Consider the following 13,944-nt stretch of genomic DNA (forward strand, 5'->3'; position numbering starts at 1 on the left):
TTGATTGTCTGTGTGTCCCTCCGTCTGTCGCTCGGTCACGCTCAACACGCAAAACCTTGCGAGCGCGGGATGTTCACGGCCCGAGTGGGACCGTGAATACAGACGACCGAGCGACTCCGCCTGGTTCATTTATTCATGAAGTGTTAAGCTCCTTAAGGAATGGCTGCTTAATGAGCTGAGCATGTGTTAAGGAACAAATTAGGGCCCTCAGGGCATATTTATACTTTGGTGTCAAAGTGTCAGACGACCTGTGCAAAGGTGGGCCCGGTGTCTCCACAGGGATGTGCAGGGACATGACGGGGCTCACCAGCCCTGAAATGGAGCTATATTTGGGAACTACTTGAGTTTGGGAAGTGAACGTAGGAGTGCATGTGCTGAAGACTGTTTCTCAACATTCAACCAAAATGTTACTTCAAGGCAGGCGTGTATTTGTATTCAGCAAATATAATCTGGCTTTCTGACACTACTAAACTATACCACACAGTGACAGACAAGCACAGTTCAGATGCAATCTTCTTTAAAAAAAAAACCCTCAGGTTGTGAGGGAGGAAACTACGTGCAGAGAAATGAATAATCAAAAACATCTTCACAGAAGATGTTTTTGTTGCTTCTCATCATCTAAACCACCCTACTGGGAGGGAAGCTGGTGACTCGAAATTGGCTGTAAATGTGAATGTATTTGGGTACCACTTTGTCTCTGTGTTACCCTGTGATGGACCGGCCACATGTCCATGCTGTCGCCACCTTTTGCTCGGCGAGGACGAGTTCCAGACTTTGAGCGGTGGTATCCAACCAGTGACTCTGCTGGAGGGCACTCTAGAGGCTTAGCGAACCCGAACCGCTTGCTCTGTGCTAAATATGCAGACAGGTAAAGATAGAGCCTTCTGTCTGTTGCTTGTCTACATTACCGTGTAATTTGGATAAATTCCACTGAGCTTAATGATGTGGAAAGAGCAGACAAATACCACTGATGACCTGAGGGGGCATTGTTGAGCATTATAGCTCATGTGTGAGCAAAGAAAGAAACAAAGAAAACACAGAAATGTGGAGCGCTTGTGAGTAGTCCCTCCTTTCTCCTTTCCTATCTCCTTTTCCATAACCCAGTGGATGTCATCACAGGGTTAAGGAAAGGTGTTAGGAGGCTTCCTAAAGGAGTTAGGGAAAGAAAATCACATTGTTGTGACAATTGGACCGCACTTACACTAGGTGACGTAATAATAATCCGCCAAAAGACAAAACCATCACTGTGACGCTAAACAGCAGTGGACACACGCATGCTGAACAACATACAAAAGCATTTTGTAGTTTCACTGGTCGGTCCTAAGCCCTAGAAATAATTTTATTACAGTTATTTTTAAACTAGTTTTGACTACATTTGCCTGTGGTCTCCCAGGAAGTAGCAGATCGGATATTTGTCAAACCTCTTTACTTGTTTTGAAGGCATGAGTAAGTGTAAACTAGAGGTTTGCATTTCCAGAAGAAAATGCAATTGTGAATGCTGAAGGCTGGCAACAAACGCTGATCTCCTTTGATCTGCTTCCTTCCCCTGCGTCTCCATGGCAACAGACGCTGATCCGCTCGATCCACAATTTTTTTTTCAAGATTTATTCGAAAACGGCTGAAGATATAAAAAGCACACAGCATAGCACTCAATTCAATTCAAAACTCAGTTCAAATCAATTAAAGCTTGTAGAAGAAAGCGCGGCATGGAAGAAGTTAGAATAATAATAAGAAAGATTTGGATCACTTATGCCTTCAGCATTCACACAAAAACATGGATCCATATCTATCAGCGAACACCCTGCCTCAGATATATTATATCTACAGTCCATCCTTTCACTGTAAGAAGCACATCATGAAGATACTTGAAATAGTTTTGGGTTTGAAATTTCTACAACTTCAATGATAAATGTCTTTTTCTGACACGATGAAACTAAAAGAGGTTTTCACATCTTTAAACCTTTTTTCTTTTTTTTTGGAAAGGTGCGAAAAATCAATTCAGCTTTAAAATTCATGTCAAACTATTGAGGTCTACAGGTGTAAAGCTAAAGAAAAAAAACAACAGCAGAGCACTGGCCAAGATGAAAGCCATAAATCATGAAGCAGAAACTGATTTTTGTTTTTGTGATGCAACACTCCTTTAGTTTGTACAAAATAGAAATCAATCTACCTTCGTATGACCCTGACAGTCTGCACATAACCTTTGACCTCAGCCCCCAATCAGCCTCCTCTCTCAGTGTGATGGACAGCAGAGCATTACGTCATTGTATACAGGCTGACACAGGGCGGATTTCATTTTGTGTGTGTGTGTGTGTGTGTGTGTGTGTGTGTGTGTGTGTGTGTGTGTGTGTGTGTGTGTGTGTGTGTGTGTGTGTGTGAGCGTCACCCACCGATCTCACAGTTCTCCCCAGTGTATCCTTGTGGGCAGTAGCAGCTGTAGCCCGTTCCCTGAGGAAGGCACTTTCCTCCGTGCAGGCACGGGTTTGTCACGCAGGGCTCCGCCTCGGCTACCAGAGACAGACGGATGGGGGTGGAGGTGCATTCAGGAAAAAGAAAGCAGTTAGTTAGTGAAATTGTGGAAGAAAATATCTTTGGAAATGTACTTTTTTTCCCAGTTTGTAACTGCAAGGCTGCCATCTCTCAACTTTTTAGCTTGATGCTGAACTTCATATTGAAAGATGACATTTAAACTACATTTGGAAGTTATGGAACCAAACGATCAATTACTGCTAGAAAGCTTGGATGTTGAAAGTGTCACTCGTTACTTATTGCCATCAACCATCACATACATCATTTTACATCTAGGCCAATTTAAGAAATGTTTATTACATTTTGAAAAACACACTCAGTTCTTAAACTGTGTTTTATCAAAAGTGAATATCAAAATTGCCCTTCAAAGTATTTGTTGCGACTTCTGAAATATGACCAGGACAAATTCCTGCTGGGAGTTATGAGTGTGTTTCTTCAAAGTCTGTCTCGCTATCTCGCTGTATATCTAGAAAGCCATTGTTTATGCACAACTTGGTCAATATAGATCTGATCAGTCTTGTGGTGCCACTTTTAACCACAACCTCTTTTCTTCCTGCATTCTGTCCAAAAGAAGAAGAAGAACCAGAAGAATTCATCAGGCACTGAAGCTTAAAGAAAACTGCTGAATATGTGACTCGCTACTGGCCCCTAGTGAGCAAACGTGGTTTTAACTTTTATTACCTTTTGATAAATAAACAAAGCAAATCCCATTCGTGTCAAAGGTCTCCTTCTTCAAGGAGACTAAAGGAAGATATTGAAAGCTACATTGGCCTGTAATAAAAATGCTATCATTTAAATTTTTCCCAGGACTTTGGATTTAAAAAAAAATAATTAATAAATAAAACAGAAGAAAAAAACAAACATGTCACCTCATCTACCATCCCAGTGCTTACAACACATGCATATCCATTTCACACTCTCCCTCTTTTCAAAGAGATCAGAAGCCAGAGAGCCTCAACCTCGCCATCCACTCACAGCCACAGTTGTCATGGTTACCATATGGAAAGCAAGCCTCGGCTCACTCCATCGGGCGTAGTGGCCAGTGTGAGAACTTCAGACATTAGCCATCCTTGACAGGAATGAGCAGACCCCCCGCGGAGTGCCTCAGCCCCACCATTCAACCCTTAAATGTGTGCGAGTGTGTGGTCTCCTTCCACAATCGCACATTTCCATATCAATTGTCAGACGACCACGTGTTTTTCCCCCAGAGCCGCTCATTATAGCAACTTAAGCTCTTTGAAAAGCACCACTCGTTCATCCTCGCCACGAAAGCTCGGCTGTGGGAGTCTTTGTTGTTTCAGCTCTCGCCGACACCAAGGGCAGCTTGGGGGGGTGGGTAGATGGTGTGTGTGAGTGTGTGCGTCTGTGTTTACATGGCACGATGAGCGAAAATCAATCGCACGGCCATGATTAGCCCTGAACCCCAGCCTATCCAATAACTAACCAGAAGCAAACATCTCAGGCTCACATCCTACTGAATTATCATCCCGCTGCAATGTGAAGGAAGAAAAATAAAAGTTCAGGGACTCAAAGAAGATTGAGGGTTTTCAATCATCAGAACGTGGGTGCCGAGCCACATTTCTCCACAGCTTCGGCTCAGTGATAAATGTTCTGAGCTGCTTCTTTCTGTTCATGCTTTGAATTCCGCTGAAGTCAGGTGCTAAAACCAGCCATGCATTTTATTTAATGTACATCAGGGGTGGACCAGCATGCACTCGCACCGTCTGCATTAGTCAAGGTCATGGCGCGTCCTGACAAATATCAACTGTTATGACATCTGGATTTACTACTCACTGTGTGTGTGTGTGTGTGTGCGTGTGTCAATGCGTGTATGTGGGCGATAAACCTTCTGCGTTTGGACTTTGGACATTCATTAAAGCGAGTGGTGCAAAAAAAGAAAAAAAAATCAATAGTGTGGAGAAGGAGCTGACAGAGTGGACTGTCCCCTGGATCTGCACAGCCACCGACACACCACAAACAACAACAATGAGCTGGCAATAGCAAAATACAACTAATAGGTTTACAGAGATACGACAGTTAGCGAGTAATACTTCGCTGTGATGCCTGTAAGTACCAACGCCTACATACATTGTCTGGTTCTGACCCAAACCCAAGAATTCCCTCAGAGCAGTAAAACATGTAATCATAACATATAGATGTGATAGACTGGTGATCAGTCCAGGATGATTTTGCCCATTGATAACTGCCGTCCCATAATGCATGGTTGAAATAGCCATGATTGATAATGCCATCGCAAAGACAGTTTTTGGTGGTTTTCTTTTTTGTACCTAATCAACATCAGCTAATTATCCCATTTATTTCAGCCTTTTTGTCTTGCAGTACACGTTTGCACCACTAGATGGTGTTTTCTGTGGGGCGATGGTGGCTCAGCGGTAGAGTCGGTCGTCCAATAACCGGATAACCGAAGGGTTGGCTGTCCGTATCCCACTCTATCAAACAGTCATTGTCGTTGTGTCCTTGGGCAAGGCACTTTACCCACATTGCCTCGTATGAATGGTGCATGAATGTTGGTGGTGGTCGGAGGGGCCGTTGGCGCAAAATGGCAGCCACACCTCTGTCAGCATGCCATTATTATTATTATTTTCCTAACTCAAAAACATGAGCCAAAACTCCGAAAGCCAGTCAGAGGCCCGAGAGTGACTCAACACTGCCACCTAATGTACAGCACTCATTTTGAGTTACTGCACAATATCACACGTCTATGTTATATGAATAGATGCAAATGCAACAGCTGCTTGTCATTATTGATTGCAGCCGTATATTTATACAAATACAACAAAAGTATAGCCATTTTTGTTGTTGCTTTTTTTGGGTCACTTAAGGTAAAGCATTCAAATTTCATTATTTCTCCTGCTGTCAAATGTCAAAATTTTTACATTTTTGGTCGCAATCACAGTCACACAAATGTAGTTCCTATGCGATATGATTCACAGAGAGGTACTAACAAAGCAAACGACAACAAGAAGATAAGAAATTAGATAGTGTGTGTGTGTGTGTGTGTGTGTGTGTGTGTGTGTGTGTGTGTGTGTGCGTGCGTGCGTGCGTGTGGGTGTGTGTGTGTGTGTGTGCGTTACACAACAATGAGCTTTGATGAAGCTCCTTGAAAACAACCTGAGGCTCTTATTTTCTGCTGTCTCTCATTGATTGAACAGACTGATGAAGTGCTCTGTGATCCAGTCAAGCGAACAGATGGGAATCCACCACCACCACCACCACCACCATGAGACACCCAACCACAAGGGACTGAACCTGGACCTGGAGCGTGTACACGACAGAGCGATGTAAGCTGAAAAGCCATTATTCAAGCTACGATCTCCAGCGGGCGCATCCGTCCAGCCCTTCTGTTTGTCTAGCAAAGATATCACTGTGTGTTTGTGTGTTTATGGCCTTCTGCCTGCATGACTCCGGGGTCTCTCAGTCAATCAATCAACCCTCATACTGTGCACCAGCAGCCCAGATGGCTGCCCTCGGCTTCTTGTCGATACAGTTTACAGCTGTTTTCCATCGGAGGACTCCTGGCACTCTGGAGCGGGCGGCTCACCACGCCCGCCGCAGACATGAGCAGCTCTCACAGGGAGCGGAAATAAATCACCATAGAAATGTGTGATAGCATGAAGCCCATGGGCTTCTGAAACACTCAGCGATGGGATGTTTTCTGGATGTGCTCTCATTATCAAGCAAAAGAAGTAGTAGTAAACCAGGTGGCCAGCCAGGAGCTTCTCCGAGATGCACTGTGCTGCAGACTTAATCATCAGATTGTGCTGGGTGGCAGCGGTGGAGTCTCCGCTGCTGCGGCTGGTGGAAATCAAAAGCTATGCAGCTGGGGAAAACTCACTGAATCTTTTGAATAAATAAGCCCTCGGCAAGGTCACAGGAAAGAAAATGAAAAGGCAGTCTTGGAGTATAATTCCATTTTTTTTGTTTTTTTTAACCACCCAGAGCCTTATATTTCCACACTTTGCACAACAATCATTTTAGCTACAATGACAATGCACAACTTCATTCCTGGGGCTTGACAACAAATACACAGATGATCCGATAATTTACTGAAATATCCAGTTACCCTGATTTTCTTGATTACTGGTTCAACAGCAAAACCTAATTATTGTACATGAATGTTGTTGCTATTCCCAGTCACATGTGTGGTATCCAGGAAGGGATTTATTCCAGGGGTCAACATATTCGGGTTATCATATCCCCCCCCCCTTTGATGGGTCAAATATCTTAAAGGGGAACAAAATATAACTGTCACAGCAGACAAACACCAAAGTCTTTCAAAATCCAAGTACACAGAGCATATTCTGCCTATACGTGTACATTGTTAGTCAATAGTGATGGAAGATGGATTTGGAGCCGATGGGAAGAACCACAGTTATATAACTGTTGAGTTTGATCAAGTTGAAGGACAAGAACAATTTGATGTTCTGTCGACAGTCATGGAGTGACGTGGGTTTGGTTGAAAGGTAGAGCTGGGTGTCATCCGCATAGCAATAGAACTGCATGTTGTATTCATGGCAAACCTGGCCAGACAATGATAAGGATGGGATCTAGGACACAGCCCTGGGGGACACCAGAGGAGAGACGAGATGGCTTGGATGTAAACGATTCTAACTGAATGAAAAACAGAGATATGACTTGACCAGACCACAGGTGTGTTTATTAGTCCAATGGATGTCAATCTGTGAAACCTTTAAAATAAGGATAACACAGATCATAAAGGTGTGCATAGAATATTGCTATAAATAGAAAAAACATATTCTAAATTGTATTTATTATGAGCGGTTTTGGTCCTTGTAGTGATTTTTTTGTCATTTTATATATATTTTTAACCATTTTTAGTGGATTCAGCAGTTTTAACTATTTCAGATGTTTGTTTTTTTCAGTTTTCAGGTTTTGTATATTTTTGATAAATGTTTGTTAGCAATTTTGACTCTTTTGCCCTTCTAGTTTGTTTTTGTTTTCTAGTGGCTATGTTGGCCATTTTAATTGTTGCAGTTGTTACTTCCATCTTACTCCCCCAGGAAGTAATCCAGAACCCTCAGTTCATCCAGATGACACATCTGACTGTTTCCACTCTCATAAAGGAAATAATTCTTTGAGTAAAGGTCAAGTCATATAGTAGCGAAAAAGTCACAGAGGCCTTTTCCATTCTAACTCCATAGTCGGTTTGGGACGACTCTGGCCCTTTACAATCCCTCGAAATGACTGTGGAGCGGCCGTAACCACGATTCATGAGGTCAGCCCCGGCGGCGCCTTGAACCCTCGGGGTCTTTAGCGTTTAGGATTCAGTTAACTGGAAAGCCAGTTGGGATCCAGCAAGCCACCCTTCAAGCAAAGGTCACCCCAATGAAAGTGTATTAAAATGACAGAAATCTTCTTTGAACATTCAATTTTGAGGTGTAAATGTACTTTTTCGCACCACAGGAAAAGAAAATGTGAGTGAAAAAAAATACAATGAATTCAGTTCATTGTTCTTTTTATTTAGATTTTTGGAAAATCTCCATTCCCATCATTTGCACAGGACTTCCTCAGCATGACGCAGCACACGAATAAACTTTACTGACTCAATATTGAACGAGATAGAATACTAAGCTGCCAGATCTTTCCTTTATGAGTAATTGTAGTTGTACTAGACTTCTCCAAGTGGTGAGAAACTCCAAACTAAAACTGTAAATGTGAACGATAATTGCTTTTCCAGTGCTAGTGGTGTTACTGCTGCTTGTTTTTCTCATTGTGATTTTCGAAACATAAAAATGAAGCCAGAAAATTTGTCGACATAGAAAAGAAAACAACATAAGAAGGTCCAAACACAACTCCAACCTAATGAAATACCAAACGCCATTTTGTCAACACATTTTAAAGCTTACTTTACCAATTCTCTTGGAAAAATCTAATTTCCCACATTACCTCTCTGTCATATTCCAGGGGGCTGATGGGGGTCAAGGGTCATGCTCAGAGACAGTGGACAGCACCACTGTGGGATTCAAACCTGCAAACTTTCAATCCCAAGTCCACGTCTCAAATCTCTCGGCCACCATTTTAGACTAATTATCATGACACTGGAAATATGTGAACAGACGTGGTGTTGGCAGAGATATACCACTGCTCACTGGGGAGAGAAATCTGAAAGAAATGAAATGCTCACCTGAAAGGCTGAGGGTTGTTGTAGTGACATTAGCGCCTCCTCTGCTGCTATACTCCTCCGTATTGGCGGGTAGGAGGGCTCCGGAGCCCACAGCATGGGACCAGGCAGGCTCCTCCTCGAACGGCAACAGTGACGGGGGATAATTCAGAGAGCCTTTGGCACTGACCTTCTCCACTGGGAGCGAGCGAAGTGTGGTTGGAGGATCAGTGGAGCTGTCCTTGGTGTCTGGGTGAGATGATGGCGCCGACTCTCCCAATCCTTCAGTCTGAGTGAACGATGGAGGGTCAGAAGTGGGTGAAAAGGACGTTTGGGTAGAGGCTGGAGGTGAGGAGGGGGAGGAGGGGGAGGAAGAAGGGGGAGAAGACTCTGACTCATATCCAGATGGAGGAAACACCACGGATGTTGAGGTTGATGGTGCCAGGGATGAAGATGAGGATGTGGTTTGGTCTTGTGAGGTCAACACAGACGAGTTTTCTGCAGGAGGTACAGTGGACTGAGCTGTGGATGTGGGAAAGTCGTCTGTCCCAGTGGAAGACCCAGTGGGCTCAGGGGGACTTGCAGTGGTTGTGGCCGTGGTGGTCGTGGTGGACTGTCCTCTCCTATGACCCCTCTCTCTAGATCTCTCCCTGGATCTTTCTCTTGGTTTACTTGTTCCAACTGGTCGACGTGAGACTTGTATCTCCCCTTTTGCTTCTGCACCGGTGATCTCTCCACTGCCCTCCTCCTCCGTTTTAACCTTCTCCTCTTTTCCCTTGTCTTCTCCTCTACCCCTGTCCTCCCCTCGGTTCTTCTTCCCCCTTCCTCTTCCTCTGCCACTGGCCCTAGTGGTCACCGTCTCCTCCCTCTTGTCACTCAGCTGGGTTGTGGTCTCCGGATCGATGCGGATCCAGGGACCCCCTCCAGAAGAGGAAACTTCTGGCGCAGGGCTGACGGTGGTGGACGTCTGCGCTTCTGAGCTCTCCGGAGTCTTACTGCTCTCCGTAGTGATGGAGGCTGCCGAGGTGGATTCCAGGTGGGTGGGTGAGGCTTCGCTGGCTGTTGTGGTGTTTTTCCTTGAGGGACCGCTGAACCATGAACCTCCCCATGAAAACAAACCTGTGCAGGGCAGCAAGAAACAAGAAGAGGAGGGAAAGTCAGGAGTGTAATCCTTGTAGCCAGAGTTTAAAAGATGATCCTGCAAGTGACAAAGTGAGAAATCATCCTACAGATTCTTTCTGCCTTACTGAGTGACAAAACAAACACCTACGAACTGCGAAAGATGTTTCTATCACTGTAGAAGCGCTGCCAGTACTTTCTTATTATTGCTACCAGACAATGTTGAGAAACTGCTTTTCAGGGCCGCAAAACATATTGGAAATGTTGATGGGATTTCTACATGAACATACACGCATCATAAAAGTCTGCATGCACTCTGCATTCATGCTCTGCATGCCAATCAGGTGAAGCCCTAGCGCTCCGGGTTCCCACTCTGTTTGTGGAAGCGAGAGGGTGCAAACTGAACACTGCTCATTTGGATTATTTCGTGTCACTTAAAAAAAAATGTAAGTTCTTGTTTGTGTTTTGACTCTAAATCATTTGACCAATCAAATTTGCATCTTAGCATTTACATTGTCCCAGCATGTCTGTTATTTGGAGAAAAAGTATAAATCAAAAACACAGTAATGCAGGACAAACGTAGCACAGCTAATTTCCATACAGATCTGTAGGAAGCGAGGCACTTTTAGCAAAAGCATGGCTGCTAATGAAAAAAAACAACAAAACATTACAAAGAAAATGTATAAATAAAACTGCTTGTGGACGTTGCATGTATTTCAGGTAAGTTCTATACAATACTGTGAGCAGAGGGCTCCACAGGTAGACGTAACCATAAAATGTAATGTTGATTTATTGCCAGGCATATCTTCATCACAACACTTGACTGTATCATTGCATGTTGTCCTAATATTGTGAAGCCACAATGCCAATCTGTCCAAAAACCTGTTGTTCTCCTTGGTTCCACATCAGATGTCTGAGCTGTATTGTTCAGAAAGAAATATATGTCAAGTTAAAACCAGGAGGCTTTAGTTTCCCTGCAGACGGGAGAGAATTAATAGGCATTCGCTGAAAAAGTTAGACGAGACTACAAACATGATTTGTGGCATCAGAAACCAAGTCAATCCTGTCCAGTGTGGATCAAGTGAAAGCTTGAAAACCTGCAAGTGTTTAAAAGTAACAGGAAGAAACTTGCTTCACAGCCACAATATCTCTCTTTCCCTCTATATGGAGTTTGCATGCTCTCCCTGTGCATGGATTTTCACCATGTACTTTCATTCCCTCTCACAATCTGTTTGGGTTTTTACTGACCTGTAAATGACTAAGAATGTTTATTACAGTTTAAAATTTTGGACAAATAAACTACATTGAAATATTTTCATTACATTTACCATGTGTCATAACAGAGTGACCACAGTGACCAGATTGACCAGACGTCTCCATGGCAACACTTGGTTAATCTCACATGATTGTTTCCTACAAGAGGCTTGATTATAAAACAAATGAATATGTCGGCCCCACATCAACCAAAATTTTTATTTAATTAAAAGCCATAGCAATTAAATTAATATTATAAGTCGAAACTCATTTCTAATTCCTAACAGCTCCTACTCCGCAATCGCACAATCCTCTTCAGTAATCTAAGCGCTTGTAATTTGTAAACAGCTTTCATTTGATGAAGCCTGAACAAAGAAATGCCAAAGTCACAGGAATAAGTGACAGACAAATAATAAGTGAAGCTTAATAATTCTCTAATCTTCTGAAAGGAATAATTTCAATCCGTGACAATATGATGATATATATTAATGAAACTTTGAATCAAAGGTGACTTATATCAATACCGGGGCTACATACAGTATAATTTGATCTTGATTGGGCTGAACAATTAAAATTATAGCATATTAACCTTTGAATAACTTTTACTGCTGCTCATGTTCAGCCGCAGGTATCAGTATGTTATCTCTGTTCCTCTTATTAAAACAGTGTGACCCCAGTGAATAAATTAGCCAAAGCTTTTGTGTTTATTCTGCTTTTATAATTCCCCGGATGTCTTGGCAGCACCAGCATCGCCGTCATCGTGAAGCTCCATCAGTATTCTGAACTCAAACACGGGTTTCTTAAGGTTCTGGACCTTGTGGCTGTAGACGCCGATGTTGACAACTTTCTTCAGGCTTCTGAAGAAAGTTATTTATCATTATGTTTAAAATATTAAAGAATCCGATGTGCACACCCTTGTGCATGTTATTTCATTTTCTTGATAGCAAATATTCTGAAGCACTTTTTTAAGTACTGAAAAAAGTTCAAGATCTTTAAGAATGCAACATGCACATGATGGATTACATATTTGGATGATTGTCTTTTATTTATTTTTAAATTATGTTTGTTTCTCTTGTTTCTTTTTAACAATTTTAACATTTTCTTTGGAAATAAATCAATCAAATCAAATCATGTGAATTTAAGTTATATGATAATATATAGATACATACATATATTCAGAATATACAGACAATACACAGATAACATGTTTTAGGTCTGAAACAAGCACATTCATTTGTTCTTTCTGGGAATTAGCTGTGTGAACATATAGTACAAAACATGACAAGTTCTCCATAATTTTAACTTTGTATAAGAAGCTCCCAGAAGATAAAATGTTGGAGACCCCTGATCTAGACAGATCATGAGTCCATCATAGGGACAATCAGAGGACCTGACAAACACCGACTGACTGTTTTTAAAGTGACTGAGTGACTCAGAAACCCAGTGCCCAGAAATAAAAGGAGAACATTTAAAAGTCCACACTGAAATCCAACCAACTTTCGCTCTGTGGCTTCAACCACTGCAGCGTCACTACAGGGCCGTGCGGCCTTTACTAAAATCTTATTCAGGTAATCTTTAATATTTAATAATCAAATGGCCAAATGTATGGGACTTCCTTGAAAGCATTTGGGACATTCATTGATCCTTTTTACTAGTTTTATTCAAGTTGGGCTAATGCAGCCTGGCATCAGTTCCAGCTGACGACCTGTTGTGTGCCTGGACAGTCCATCACAGGACACATAAAGACCTGCACCAAACACGGGGAGATCATGCAAACTCTATAGAAAAGTCTATCGAAGAGCATTCCTGATGTGAGAGAAGAGTGCAGACTTCTCCTCTATGATATTATCTTAATGAATATGGCGTGGGCGAATGGACAGGCAGACAGATGGACAGACTTAATGGCTCAGCCCTGCAGCTCTGACCGGTCAGATACATAAACCGCCACTACAGAGAAGATAAATAAATAGAGGCATTAAAAAAAAACACATAAAACCTCCCTGGACACCAAGTCTGACCAAACAGAATAAAACCACAGGCTCAAAAGCTGCATCCAAACTAAACCAACAACTTTGTAACACAGTTTCAACAAACAGTGAAAACAGTTATCTTCTGCTGAAGACTCACCAAAATCCACTTGCAGCCCTTAAACGCCCTGTGAACTCATCTGAACTCCTGAGATTTCAGTCAGTCGTCACAAAACAGGCCAATGACTTTGATTTAGTGGCTTTTCCATCCAGTTCAAACATTGATGTATTAAGAAAACTTGAAGATGGCGCCAAAAACCAGAATGTAGGATGCATCATTCCTGCATGCGCCATAGAAAGACACACGGGTGTTGAAGAGGGACAAACATCCTCTCCATCAAAACACATGTATACTGAAATGTCTGTATCCGCAGTGGGTGTCCTTTAAACAAAATGCTTTCAGCTGCTCTTTGGTGAAAAATCTGGAGGCGTAAAAACCATTTTATTAAAAATATAAAATAAAATAAGATCCCCGAATGAGTGAATTTCACCAAGGAAGTTTCCACCGTTCAGGAAGGACCTTCAATCCTTTTCTTTCTTCTCTGATTATGAATAAATACTTGACAGATTAAAGCTCACTTTTGTTTAATCTGCTTGGATGGTATGCATCGTGTTTCATGTCAAATGCAATCTGCATGTTGTTTTAAACTGTTAATGATTTAGTTTCTTGCTCAAAATCACGATACAACGTCATCTCTAATGATAAAGCAGCTGTATCCACACTAATATAGCATCGGATGAACAACAGTTATAATGGGGGTGTGCACATGTGCATACATGCACTGTGTGTGCAGAGGACGGCGAATCATTCCCTCTGAAGGCAAAAACCTTTTTAACCACTTAGATTGTATCTCAGAGTGAATCAAGAAGCTG

General features: G+C 42.4%; 1 protein-coding gene across 1 annotated transcript in view; it reads right to left on the minus strand.

Annotated features, from left to right (window-relative positions):
* The window catches only part of LOC308110106 (neurocan core protein-like), a gene marked incomplete at its 5' end in the record, with an annotated part of 43,451 nt that overhangs the window by 14,121 nt on the left and 15,386 nt on the right, over positions 1 to 13,944 (minus strand). Inside the window, 2 exons of the mRNA XM_080464195.1 lie at positions 2,391 to 2,507; positions 8,696 to 9,790. Of these exons, the coding sequence (XP_080320321.1) occupies positions 2,391 to 2,507; positions 8,696 to 9,790 (1,212 nt within the window). The remainder of the gene's footprint in view (positions 1 to 2,390; positions 2,508 to 8,695; positions 9,791 to 13,944) is intronic.

This window comes from Lipophrys pholis (assembly GCF_963383615.2).
Source record: "Lipophrys pholis genome assembly, chromosome: 1".
NCBI classification, from domain to species: Eukaryota; Metazoa; Chordata; class Actinopteri; order Blenniiformes; family Blenniidae; genus Lipophrys; species Lipophrys pholis.